Source organism: Centruroides vittatus, unplaced genomic scaffold, assembly GCF_030686945.1.
Source record: "Centruroides vittatus isolate TY-2023 unplaced genomic scaffold, ASM3068694v2 contig_620, whole genome shotgun sequence".
Classification (NCBI taxonomy): Eukaryota; Metazoa; Arthropoda; class Arachnida; order Scorpiones; family Buthidae; genus Centruroides; species Centruroides vittatus.
In genome coordinates, this window is record NW_027122381.1 from 4,006,533 (window position 1) to 4,021,085 (window position 14,553).

Below are 14,553 nucleotides of genomic sequence, written 5' to 3' on the forward strand. Positions count from 1 at the left end.
CATAGTGGAATAAAGAATGATGAGGATAAAACCCAATAGTCTTTGTCTCTGATAAAATGCGGTACAGACAAAATAACAACGGTTGAACTAACTGTGAAGTTTAATCAGTTAATTTTAAGAAAAGAAAAGGTTTTTTTTAAAGAAATTGATATTTAAATAAATAAATATTTTAGTTGACAAACAAGTTTGTTGAGTTTTTGTTTAAAAAAGATATGGATATACTGTTTAAATCTTGTATATTTAGTGTCTTAGACTTAAGAGTGTTGTTCTGTAAAATCATTGGAATAGGTCATGATTCATCTATTGTGTGATGCACATTCTATTAATATTGTCGTGCCAGCTCTGGAGGAGATTAGTGCCATGGTATAGAGAGTAGAAAAAGAACGATTCAAAAAAGAAAAAAAAAACGATTCGGAAAAGAAAAGAGGATTCGAAAAAGAAAGAATGTTGAAGATTTTTTGCTTTTCTTTTAACAAATTATGTAACGTTTTTGTTGTTAGTGTATGTAAAAAGTGTCAGTTTCGGTAAACTGTATTGTGGTTTTATATCCCAAGCCCCACAGCTCGTAACAATATGTAACAAAAAAACTACTCACAATTGTCAACCAAACTCCAGCAATTAAACTGTTGCACAAATGTTTTCATCTATCTTTCAGAAGACATCTTCAGGTGAAATATTATGATTCTATGATGAAATTCTTAATTTTGAATTATATGGGCTGCTTAGTAGGTGTGACACCTGTCTGTTGGTGGATGCATGTGACATTGTAGAATTTTTGACCAAAGGTACATCATTAGATAGGTGCTGATGAATATAGATTTTCAAAGCTGATGGGAACGACTTTGCATCCTTGTGATTGATGGTATGTTTCTTTATGGAAGCTGTGAAGATTTCATATTTCTCCAAATGTCATAAGAATTCATAACCAGTATACACAGGAACCTACCTACCATCCATTTTTCATTCAGGCCCCCTCACATGATCCTTTCTATTACAAAATGGCAACATTCAACACCTTGATCAGAATGGCCTTTACCTATTGCTCCAATGTTCAGGATAGGAGGAATGTTGTTACATCCTATGGCAGGCATTTCTGCATGGGTACACTCAGAAAACTATTAAGGGTTTCATTTTCCCACTACAAAGCACATCATACTTCCACTCATGTTACACCCAATGTACCCAACATGGCTATTGACTTTAGAGTAGTCACATGCAATACCACCATGGCCCATCTACAAAGAAATTGTCAACTCTTCTGCCTTCTTTTGCATTTAAGCAGTGCCACACAATCTTTCTCTCCTCTGTAATGCCAAGGACTCCAAAACTTGGTACCATCTCCCAGGAGTGTACAGTGGAACCTCGGTATACGTCTGCTTTAGAATATGTCCTGTTTGGACGAAACAAATTTTGCTCGGTATACGACTTGATCAATTATACGCGCCATCTATGAACAAGTAGCACTATCGGTGTACTAGACCAGACTAGACGTTTGCGGTGCCACGGTTTATAACTTTGTTAAATTTCTTCTAGATTTTAATTTGTAAGTAAAATTTTATTATTTTTATTAATCACGAATTGCAAAAAGGCAAATGAAAAGCAACAGAAAACTAAAAGAATGACTAGAATCACAATGGAACTGAAAAAAGAGATTGTTGAGAAATATGAAAGTGGCATGGGTGTTGAGATTTAACTGTTGCATACCATATTCCGAGAACGACGATATCGACAATCGTGAAAAATAAAGACATTATTAAATCTGCTAACGACACGAAAGGGATTTAATCAATTCCTAAACATATTATTAGTATTAAGGAGAGTTTGATTTGATTTGATTTTTGATTTAATGATTTAAATAATATAATACAATATACTATAATAACTTTAAAAATCTATAATAAAATTTATTTTTTTATTAATGTGCTCAAACAGTGTTTAAATTATTTTACAACCCCATTAATATATCATATCAAGAGGGGTTTTTTAAACATGAGAACGGATTGATCATTTTTACATTACTTCTTATGGGAAAGGTTGGTTTGGTATACGTCCTATTCGGTATAAGTCCAAACATCAGGTACAGATTGAGGTCGTATACCAAGGTTCCACTGTACTTGGTTCTGCTACATGATCATAGATGCAATATCCCCCTCTCATACATTGGGGCTATGTGTAGACATGTGCAAACATGCCTCAAGGAACACTGGGAGGACATCATAAAAGGCCATTTTTCAACTGCACTTGCTTCTTATGTTTTGTATTCTATTGTGGAGATCTTTCATCTATCAGGATCTTTCATTCTATGAATGATAGGATCCTCTTACATTTGGAGAAATATGAAATCTACATGGCTTTCATGAAGAAACACACCATCAACCACAAGGACGCAAAGTTGTTTCCATCGGCTTGGAAATTCTACGTTCATCAACACCTATCTGATGATGATCCTTCGGTCACAAATTCTACAATGTCACATGCATCCACCAATAGATAGGTGCCACACCAACTAAGTGGTGCGTGAAATTTCAAAAAGAAGAATTTTATCATATAATCATATTACAGTAGAGCATTGATTATCCGACTTAATTGGGGACTGGGGTTGGTCGGATAACTGAAAAGTCAGATAACTGAAAAGTATGAAAAAATACATCATTAGTATAGTGTATTAGGCTTGGTGTAAATACTAGCCTCCCTTTCATGGTCGAGCCAGTGCTGCCAGCTAAAACATGCAAAAATTTAACAAAAATAATATTAAAGTAGCCAAGACATAACCAAATATTGTAGCGCCACGTCACTAGCGGACATTTGAATTTGCCGACTAGAACGCGGTCAGTTAACCAATAAGTTGGTTAATCGGGGGTCGGATAATCGATGCTCTACTGTATTTCACTTTAAGATGTCTACTGGAAGTTAGATGAAAACATTCGTTCACCGGTTTAATTTCTGGAGTTTGGTTGACATTGTGAGTAGCTTTTTGTTTGCTTGTAAATCCAGTATTGTGTTGTCAATCCTACTAATATATTCATATTTATAACAGATGTTTAGTAGACACTGGTTAATTTCACAATTTATTGAAGATAATGTTTTCAGCCAATTTTATTGGCCATTTTTATGCTAAGTAGAATTAAAAAATAACAGTTAATAAAAATAATAAGTTCAAATTATAATTTTTTAGAAATTTTCTAACACTGTTACTGTTGCATCAGGCCCATCCTGTCCTCGTGGAACGATTGAATATTTTGCAAAACTCTCACCTGGCACGTCTTGTTTATACACCAGGTTCCCTGTCGTATCTCCAACCAAGGATAATCAGCTTGGTTAATCTTAAGATTTTATTCACATAAACATAGAATCACATTTTACACTAATTTGGTTTGCATCAATAAACCTGCTGTAGAAGAGCATTCTGTAATTTTTTTTTAGGTGTTGCTAACTCTCTACAAAAATAATAAAACTAAAGAACGCCCACCATCTAGTGGTATGAACGGGTCATTTACCATTGGTTGTAACTTGAATAGCATTGTAACATTTTTACAATTACATTGTCAAATAAACAACTATGTAGCCTGAAAATTTTGAGTGTGAGACACCCACACTCAAAAATTCTGGGAAAAGTGTCAGAAAATTCTACGATGCTGCAGGGAAAAGGGCTTTCAGATCAGTATAAATTTAAGTCAAATTTTGCAACTTTTTGTTATATAAACATTTACCCTATTCAAACAATGTGTAGAACATGGCAAAAAGCATAACTTTGAGGGAAGAGACGAGTTTTAAAAAATAAACTAAATGCTAACAACAAATAAAATCTTTATTACATCCAACTTCATACTAGATATGACATGTAACACTACTGTCTTTTCACTCCCTCGACCTTTCAAAATCAAAATCTATAAAATAGCCCCTTATACACAAGCTACCATGCCAAATTTCATTTTATCATCACTCAATTGTGAGAGAGTAAATAAAATAGATGCCAACATACACACACACATACATATGGAAATTATTCCCATTTTCTTTTTGGCTCTTTAGGTTCAGCAGGTCTGAATTGTGGAGATTTGCAAAAAACTCAGAGGGTTAAATTTGACACAATTCCAATACTTCTCCATGTTGTGTGTACCTAACAGCTGGAAAAGTAAAATACTCTTAATTAGATTAAAATGAGTTTAGCAATGAAATAAATTTAGTATTCAATTATATATTATATAATAATATATAATAGTAAGGATTATTAAGAATATATTAATTATATTCTTAATAATTTTTATTATTAACCTCTTGAAGTACTAATTATTTAAAAAAATGACTTGAGATGAAAAAATCTTTCATTATTATATAGAAGTAAACATCTATTTTATTGGGAAAAAGTTTTATTCGGTTTTTTTTAATTTTGCAAAATTAGTTCTTAAATGGCACCTTTCTCTTTGGATAACCAACTTTACAGGGCCTACAGGGGCAACGGGTGGCTTCTCTGCATGAGTCTCTGTCGTGCTGGAAAGCTGCCATTTGTAGGCTAGCTTTAAAAACTAATTTAAAAACGAAAACATGACAAAACATAAAATGAAAATAAATTTATTGACTTGTAGTCATTTAAAATATGTTTTTAAGTAATAAGAAGAATGAAAAATAATCATAAAATGCAATGTTACATACACTACATTCAACTTTGATTTTATATGTACTGAATATAGAAAACAATAATAAAATACATTTCTAAAAATTTTAGTATAAAACTTTATTTTATTATGTATTATTTAGATACATTTTATTATTCATATAACACAAACTTGCAACCAGATACCACACACTGCAGTACACTATAAATAGTTACTTGACCTTGAGAACAGATGCTTGTGGCTTGTGGGTTATTTTAAACAATGCTTGAGGGGGAGTAGGTTTTTTTTATACACAGTCTGAACTACTTACTGTAAATACTTGAATGTATTTCGTTATTTTTTAATAACTTTTATATTAGTTTCATCTTGTTACTTATCTTATATGCTAAGCTTAATTTCACATTGTTTTTTTGTGCTTTACAGGAAAAACTCCCACAAAAAATTTTAAAAATGTTTAATACACCAATTTATGAATTACATTTCTAAAACATTTTTTCATAAAACTTTATTTTCTTTATTACATCTTATTCAGAAATAATAAATCAGTAACTTGACAAAAAAATCACAACGGATAACATAACACGAGTTGCATTTCTGTGTACAAAGCAAAATGTCTTTGAGAACAGCTGTTTGTCAATGTTGGCGGATTATTCTCATACAGATCTCAGGGGAAGACAGGTTTCTAGATAGATGTGCATCAGTTACTGTAAATACTCAAATACATCACAAGATTTTTGATCCAATATGCTATCTCTGTAGATATGACCAAGAAAATGGTCCAAAACATAAACTTCTATTGGGTGTAAAATTACAAAATTTGCTGAGGTCATAAACAACATCCAATAGAATGTAAATAAGCTTTGTTTGAATTATTTTGAGCATCAAGTTCTTTCGTACAATTATTTAAATTAGCCCGAGTTATTTCGGGTTTGGACAGAGCCTAATGAAAACGTTGCTCGAGATATCTGGGGGCCGGACAGCAAGTGGTTAATATGCCTATACAATCATATAAATACAAAATATTGAGCATCACAAACCAGTTTAAAAAACAGATACTGAAAAGTAATATTAGAAAAAAAGATGAAAAAACTTGTATACAGAGTTCATAGAGAAAAACAGTCTTTGCTTGGACATTGTCGGTTGTTCCAGCAAAGTATATTATAAATACAGTAGAGCGTCGATAAGTGGAATGGCCGGAAAGTGGAACGATTTTCAGTCGGACTGTGTCGTGCTGAATCGAATGTTTTTGATACTAAATTTACTTCTAAAGTATAATTTTCATGTTTTTTATATTCTTTAATATATTTATTTTGTTTGTACAAAATACAGAAATAATTTTTAACGATACGATAGCCTCGATGTTTATTATAAAAATTTTTGTTAGGCGTAAAATCGACGAAAATTCAACACGAAGCGACACGCAACGGAGAAAAATTCAACAGGAAGCGATACGCAACGGAGGAAAATTTGAACATCGGACAGGTTAATGTATTTTTTCGTACAAAGCCGGAAACTGGAACAAATCATTAACTGGAAGGACCCCAGTCCCCAATTGGTTCCACTTATCGACGCTCTACTGTATATCACTCGCCTTCTTATGAACTTCTTATTTCATCTATATGAAACAGACATCTTCAGGTCTGAACGATATCGAATAAATGGCTAGTAAAATAGAACGCTTTTTTGAAAGATCGGATTTATTATGTAATTTGAATACATTGTGTTATATAGACAAAAACGTTCATAAGAAGTTATCTTTTTTTTTTTTTTTTTTGTCATGAACTGGTGATGGTTTGGTAAGTGATATATTTACAATAACTCAGTTTTTGAGTTATATTGAAGGTATATTATATTAACATTATAAGGATATGTTCCAGTTCAAGAAAAATTACTAATTGTATGATGATGATGATAATGGGGAATATATATAAATTTTAAATTTTGTCTTAAAGATAAAATACATGTTGTGTATAATCTCTTTCGGACAGTATCGAAAATCCAGAGGTTTTTGAACAAGCTGTTATATTTTATTTCCATTTTAAAAATTCATCTAAAGCCCTACCTCTCAAAACAAAGGTTGCCACGTTTTTGAGACGATGACGTTTATCACAATGAAAATTACTATCCATAGTGTATAGAATACAGAACTGTGGAGTCAAATTCAGTTTTGACACAAAAAATGAACGTCTGAAAGAATTTTCCCATATTTCTGGTCTCCAGCACCAAACTGTGTAATAATTTCAAATAAATAATTATTATTCTAGATGTTATATGTCCTAAAAGAAAAGAATAAAATTGTGAATACTCTTGAAAATTTAATCATATTTTAAATAAAGTTTTCACTTACTTTTAAATATTTTCTTTACAATAATTCCTGAAATTAGACAGTTTGGAAGATAAGCATTAATTTTAAATGGACTCAATGGGTGTTAAAAGGAAAATATTCTCTTACTACCAAATGCAACCTAAAGTAACATTTTACAAAGAAGTGCTATAAATAGAGACTCAGTTCTGGCTGACTGCATGAAAGATAACCAAATCAATCAAGACAGACAAATACTTTATCCACACTATTTACATTTCGATTGATTTGATTTTAATTTTAACTAATTAATTAATTTTGATTATATTTTTAGTTTCAATTTTGGTGTAAAGGCCATAATTTTAATTATTATTTTTGAATTTAATTACTTTTTGAGTTTTAATCTTTAATTAACTGTTTATTTAGTTACTATTAACTCTCTGCGAATACCTGTTTTTTGTGGCGGAATGGTGTTGGGGCAATGCAGAGTAAGGGGTGGAAAATCATGAGTGTGGGAATTGGCACCCTATGCTGTTCTATGTGGCTACATCCCTGAATGTATAGTGGTTTCTCATACTTTGAATTTAATTCATTCTGGGAGAATCTGAATTGTTTGAAGTCTGAAATAGTTTTTCCCATTAGAAATAATGGAAAGTGGATTAATCCATTCCCAGACCTCTAAAGAGTAGCTATTTTGATAACCTTAAAACAGCAAATACACAAAATTTAAGGTAAAAATAACATAATTAAATACACTAATAATAAATTAAAATATGAATATAAAAAAAATACTTAAATACTGGATAATAAAATAAAAATTTCATTTACTGGTCATACACTGTCTACTTTGTCATCTTAAACATGGATGTCAATAATTTGTAGTGTTGGAAGACATGCAATTGGTCTGTATTGTGTGGGTCTGTGGTATTGTTGTTTTAGGTTTCATGTTGGTGATGCCCTGAGTAAGAAATTTTGGCACATCTTGTGGATTGATGATGATGTGTGTTAGGTGTTTAGCTAGTTCCTGGTGCAGTGATGTGAACTTTTTGTACCAGAAATTGTAAATGTTGTCTACACCAGGTGTCTTCCAGTTGTGTGTTCTGTTAACAGTGTATTGGAAATCATGTATGTTTATTTCAGCACAGGGCATAGTTGGTATGTTGTGCAAGTTTCTGTTCTCCTCCTCAATCCAGCCTGCATCAGCATTGTGTGTGACAGCACTGGACCAAAGAGTAGACCAATATGTTGTGAGTTCTTCTTCTGTTGGTGTGCCACTGTGCTGTGTATCAGTGTTTGTTTTGGTACTGATTTGTCTGTAGAAGAGTTTTTCGTTGTTTGTGAATAATTTATTTTGTTGTTTTTGTAGTGAATGTGTTTTGTATTGTTTGAGTCTATGTGCTTTGGTTGCAAGTTTTTGTTTTCGTGTGTCGATGTATTCTGTAATGTGTGTGTTTTGATTTTCTTGAAAATGTTTTTGAATTGTTTTTTTAATTTGGGTGTTATGTTGTTTTTAGTGTATTGTTTCAGCCTTCTAAACTGTCTAATGTCATTTATTTGTGTTTCTATTCTGTACCATGCAGGCTTGTAATAGAACTGTGTTTTGTGTGTATCTGTCTGCGATTGTATTTTTCAGTCCATGGTGTGTCACTACTCTGACTGTCCCAGCACAAACTAATGTATGAATGTCTGAGAGTGTAGAAATTGAATGAATGTAGTGTGGTAGTAAGTGAGAGTTTACATAATTTAGTGTTTTTCCTACTACCTTGGATGTGTTGAATTTTGGTATTCGTGGTCTTTGTGTGGGATCTGTACCCAAGGCCAGATTAACCAACTTTGGGGACCTAGACATTTTCTTCTTACCGGGCCTCTCTCTTTCTCTCTCTCTCTCACGAGAAATAGAGCACACAAAAAATATAAAACAAGAAGTAAAACAAAACTAAATAATGTGAAAAACTAAAACAAATCTTAAATTTTTATTAATAAAAAATATTTAATATACAACAATAAAAGTAAACTAATTTACAAATCTTTTCAAAATAGACAGTTTGACTGGGCCCTTCAAAAAACCAGGCCCTAGACAATTGTCTCATTTGTCTATGTGATGATCCAGCCCCCTCTGTACCTGTATGTTTAGTAAGTGTTTTCTGAAATATAAGTGACAGGGTATTAACTAAATCCATGTCTATGTTATCAGTGATGGATGAGGAAGTCTCTGTAGTATCAATAGTGGTGGTAGTTGCATATGTGCTGTAATCAATGCTTGTTGCTGGATTATCCTGACAGGTTACATGATCTTCATTAATGTTAGATGTTTCTGTCTGTTGATGTATTTGATCAGCAACCTGTTGTTTGATAAGTTCAAGTGTTGTTTGTGGAATAAGGTTGTTGTGTATAATTGTTCTTTTTTGATCAACAACCCTTTGTTCGGTGACAGTGAGATGAGGATATTGTTGTGTGAATCTATGGTATAGTTGTTGTCTGTATGCTGTCATGTTTGTTTCGAGTTTTGTGATGGTGTAGTAAGTACGGATGATAAACTCGTTCATTTCTATTGTCCATTTCATCTGTTGGTGTGGTTTTCCAGCCTTTGTGGTCTGTGGCTCTGTGGAGATACATATCTCCACAGAGTATGGGTGTGTGGTCACTCTTAGCTTCATTTCTCCCCATAGACCTTACTGGCATGGGTGTCACTACCAGGAGCTTGTGCTCCAGCCTGCATTGCCTTATAGATCAGTAAAATTACTGGGCTCTCCCACCACGACCAGGTGGTGACCATGGGAGAATTATTATTATTATTATTATGTTGGGTTAAGTGAGATATACTCGGTTAACACCGGTGGCTGTGTACTATGCCGGACCAAAGTCAAGGCATAGTAACCAAAACAGAAATTAAAGAAGTGTATCAGTGTGTGTGTCTGTATTCAGGAATTTTCTCACAATATGACATGTATTCAATATAGTGGCCTTCTGTAGTGTGATGTATGTGTTTCTATTCAATTGTAACATGCCCAGGCTTTTGTGTAGTGTGTGTGGTATGACACCTGTAGAGGAGAGAACAACAGGTACAATAAGCACCCCATCCATCCTCCACAGATGCCTTATTTCCTGGGCGAGTTCTGTGTACTTGCTAATCTTTTTCAGTGCATGCGTTTTGTATATTGTGAGTGTTTGGAATGGATATGTCTATAATGTATGTGATTTTATTGTGTTTGTCAATGAGTGTGATGTCTGGTCTGTTGTGGTAAATTGTTTTATCTGTGATTATGGCTCTGTCGTAGTACATTTTGTGCGTGTTGTTTTCCAATACTGTCTGTGGAATGTATTTGTAGTATAGTTCGTGGATGTCTACTAATTTGTGTTTCTTTGCAAGCTCTTGGTGTATTATATTTGCTACTTGATTATGTCTGTGTAAATAATCTGTCTTTGCCAAGAGCTTGCAACCAGAGGTGATGTGTTGTATAGTTTCTGGCATGATGTGACATTTTCTGCATGTGTCATTTGTGAGTGTTGCATCTTTGAATATGTGTTTTCTGTAGTTTTTAGTATTTATGACCTGATCCTGTATGGTGATCATGAATCCTTCCGTCTCCCCAAAGAGGCATCCCCGAGCTAACCAGCTGTTTGACGCAGTTTTGTCAACAAAATCCTGGGCCAGGTCGTAAGGATGCCTGCCATGGAGTGCCTTTCGAGCCCACGATTGCTTAATGGTGTCTATGCCTTTTATATGTTGTGTAGTGTCCATATGATGTGAGTGTAAGTTTAATGGTGTGTTATTTGAATCTGCTAGAGTTACTGCTTTATGTAATTGTGATGTTTCTTGTTTCTTGTAGAAAAACTCTCGCAGTGACTGTATTTGTTTGTAGTGAAGGTTAACTATGTCAATCAGGCCATGTCCGCCATCTTTACGTGGAAGGGTTAGTCTTTCTGTGGCGGATTTAGGATGATGTTGTTTATGCTTAGTAAGTGTAGTTCTTGTTTTCCTTTGGAGTTGCTCAATATCTGTGTGAGTCCAATGTATAACTTCAAAAGAATATGTAAGTACTGGAATGACATATGTGTTTATTGCTTTAACTGTGTGTTTTGCATTTAACTGTGTTCTGAAAATAACATTTAACCTACTTTGGTATTCTTTAATTAATCTTTGCTTTATTTGTGTATGTTCTGTTAGTTTGGCCTGTTAGAATCCTAAATACTTGTAGAACTCGCCCTCTTCCATGGATTCAATAATGTCTCCATTTCCAAGCGCAAAATCTTCTTTCTTCAGGTTTCCTTTTTCTATGTGAAGTGTTTTGCATTTATCTAGGCCAAATTCCATTTGTATGTCCTTGGTGTATGAATGTGTGATTTGTAGGAGTTGATGAAGTTGTTTTTGTGTGGATGCATAAAGTTTTATGTCATCCATGTACATGAGATGTGACAGTGTAAACTGTGTTGTTTTTTCGTGTCTGATATTGTAACCATATTGCGTGTTGTTTAACATGTTGGATAATGGGTTCAGGGCTAAGCAGAACCAGAGAGGACTCAAGGAATGTCCTTGAAAAATTCCTCGCCTAATAAAAATTTGGTTTGTTTGTATGGAAGTGTTATGAACCCTGAGATGTAGTGTTGTTCTCCAGTGCTGCATAGTGTTTTGAAAGAATGCAATGAGCGATGGATGTATTTTGTACATGTGTAGAATATGTAGCAGCCAACTGTGTGGAACACTGTCGAATGCTTTTCTGTAGTCTATATATGCCATGTGTATGTTTCTGTGTTGTTTGTGTGCTTGCCATAGAATGACTGAATCTATGAGTAACTGTTCTTTGCATCCCCTGTGATTTCTACGGCAACCTTTTTGCTGTTCCGTTAGAATGTCGTGTTCTTCAATATGTTTGTATATTTTGTTTGCGATACAGGATGTCAATAATTTGTATAGTGTTGGAAGACATGTAATTGGTCTGTATTGTGTGGGGTCTGTGGTATTGTTGTTTTTAGGTTTCATGTAGGTGATGCTTTGAGTAAGAAAATTTGGCATGTCCTGTGGATTGATGATGATGTGTGTTAGGTGTTTAGCTAGTTCCTGGTGCAGTGATGTAAACTTTTTGTACCAGAAATTGTGAATGTTGTCTACACCAGGTGTCTTCCAGTTGTGTGCTCTGTTAACAGTGTATTGGAAATCATGTATGTTTATTTTAGCACAGAGCATAGTTGGTATGTTGTGTAAGTTTCTGTTCTCCTCCTCGATCCAGCCTGCATCAGCATTGTGCGTGACAGCACTGGACCAAAGAGAAGACCAATATGTTGTGAGTTCTTCTTCTGTTGGTGTGCCACTGTGCTGTGTATCAGTGTTTGCTTTGTTATTAAATTGTCTGTAAAAGAGTTTTTCATTGTTTGTAAATAATTTATTTTGTTGTTTTCGTAGTGTACATGTTTTGTATCGTTTGAGTCTACGTGCTTTGACAGCAAGTTTTTGTTTTAGTGTATCAATGTATTCTGTAATGTGTGTGTTGTGATGTTCATGTTTTGTATGCGTTTTTATTTTCTTGAAAATGTTTTTGAGCTGTTTCCTTAATTTGGGTGTTATGTTGCTTTTAGTGTATTGTGTCAGCCTGCCTAATTGCTGTCTAATGTCATTGATTTGTGTTTCTATTCTTCTCTGCCAGGCCGGCTTGTGATAGTATTGTGTTTTCTGTGTATTTGTCTGTGACTGTACTTTCAGTCCATGGTGTGTCACTACTGTGACTGCTTCAGCGTAAACTAATGTATGAATGTCTGCGAGTGTAGAAATTGAATGAATGTAGTGTGGTAGTGAGTGAGTGTTTACGTAATTTAGTGTTTTTCCTACTTCCTTTGACTTGTTGATTTTTGGAATTCGTGGTCGTTGTGTGGGATCTGTGCCTGTATATTTAGTGAGTGTTTCCTGAAATATAAGTGAGAGCGTATTAACTAAATCCATGTCTATGTTATCAGTGATGGATGAAGAAGTGTCTGTAGTATCATTAGTGGTAATTGTTGTATGTGTGTTATTATCAATGCTTGTTGCTGGATTATCCTGACAGGTTACATGATCTTCATTAATGTTAGATGTTTCTGTCTGTTGATGTATTTGATCAGCAACCTGTTGTTTGATAAGTTCAAGTGTTGTTTGTGGAATAAGGTTGTTGTGTATAATTGTTCTTTTTTGATCAACAACCCTTTGTTCGGTGACAGTGAGATGAGGATACTGTTGTGTGAATATATGGTGTAGTTGTTGTCTGTATGCTGTCATGTTTGTTTAGAGTTTTGTGATGGTGTAATAAGTACGGATGATAAACTCGTTCATTTCTACTGTCCATTTCATCTGTTGGCGTGGTTTTTTCAGCCTTTGTGGTCTGTGGATGCATTGCCACAGAAACACCAAGGCTGGGTTGGTTCCTCACATCTGTTGAGGGCATTGCAGGAGCCATGCTTGGGCCAGTGCTGCTTTCGCCACCGGTAACCAAGGGAGACTGTGACCTATTTTTCGAACGTGAGCCTCTGCCTAACCCACGAACGCGGACCTTGTTAACCCGGGCGACGTCCGAGCCGGTATCACACTTTGATCTAGTTATCACCATGATGAATATCTCCACAGAATGTGGGCGTGGTCACTCTTAGCTTTATTTCTCCCCATAGACCTTACTGGCATGGGTGTCCCTACCAGGAGCTTATGCTCCAGCCTGCATTTCCCTATGGATTAGTAAAATTACTGGGCTCTCCCACCACGACCAGGTGGTGACCACTGGAGAGTTATTATTATTATTATTATTATTATTATTATTATATTGTAATATTACAAAGCTGTAGCTAAGAAAAATAATTTTTCAAGTAGAAAAATATTGTTTCAGGTGATGAAACTAAATCAATGGTAAGTGACACTTGGAGTACGGATGTTCTTGCAAGTGATTCCGAAACTATTGAACAGTCTGATGCATCCTCTCAAATAGCATTAGAAGTTCAGGTATGTGTGAATTTTTGTATTTAGTTACTTAATTTTCAATTAAAATATTAAATGTAATACTCATATTATGTTGTGGTGTTCCTCAATATACTATACAGCAGTGATTCTCAAAGTGGGGGTCGTGAAAAATATTTGGAGGGTCGCTGAAAAATTGATGCCAGATCAATTTTTTCAAATATTTTATAAATTTAGTATGGACTCATGTTTAGAAATAATAGAAATAAAAAATATATAAAATTTTTACTTAAATAAATTGCACATATAAATAATAAAAACTATATAAATATTTAACTACGAGCCTAAATATAATAATCATAAATTTTTGCGCTATTGGGGAATCCCCCAAGTTCCACTCTTTGTCTAAACTATGATAGAACAACGTTGTCATTTGGAACGGTGTTCACTAGCAGCGTTGCGTCTGTAGGCAGGTCGAGTTAGAAATACAGTAGAGAGTCGTATCTGAAAACCGAAAGCGTTTCAGTCGGCAAATTCGAATTTCCGCTAGTGCTGTGGTGTTGCAATATTTGGCTGTCTTGGGCTACTTCGATATTGTTTTAGTTGATATGCGTATTTAGCTGGCAGCACTGGCGCGACCATGAGAGGGTAATTAAGGACGCGCCAGTATTTGAACCAGACTTTTTTCCCATCGTGAGCGGTAAGTTTTTCTTGTTTTTCTG

At 34.4% G+C, this 14,553-nt stretch overlaps 1 protein-coding gene across 6 annotated transcripts in view; it reads left to right on the forward strand.

The window, feature by feature from the left end:
• Positions 1–14,553, forward strand: part of Gapvd1 (GTPase activating protein and VPS9 domains 1) — a 259,607-nt gene that overhangs the window by 87,923 nt on the left and 157,131 nt on the right. For all 6 annotated transcript variants that reach the window (XR_010881386.1, XM_067275441.1, XM_067275443.1 and 3 more), the window contains exon 10: positions 13,764–13,876. Coding sequence is in view for 5 of the 6 variants with exons in the window: in XM_067275441.1 (XP_067131542.1) it covers positions 13,764–13,876 (113 nt within the window). In the remaining variant the exon portion in view is untranslated. The remainder of the gene's footprint in view (positions 1–13,763; positions 13,877–14,553) is intronic.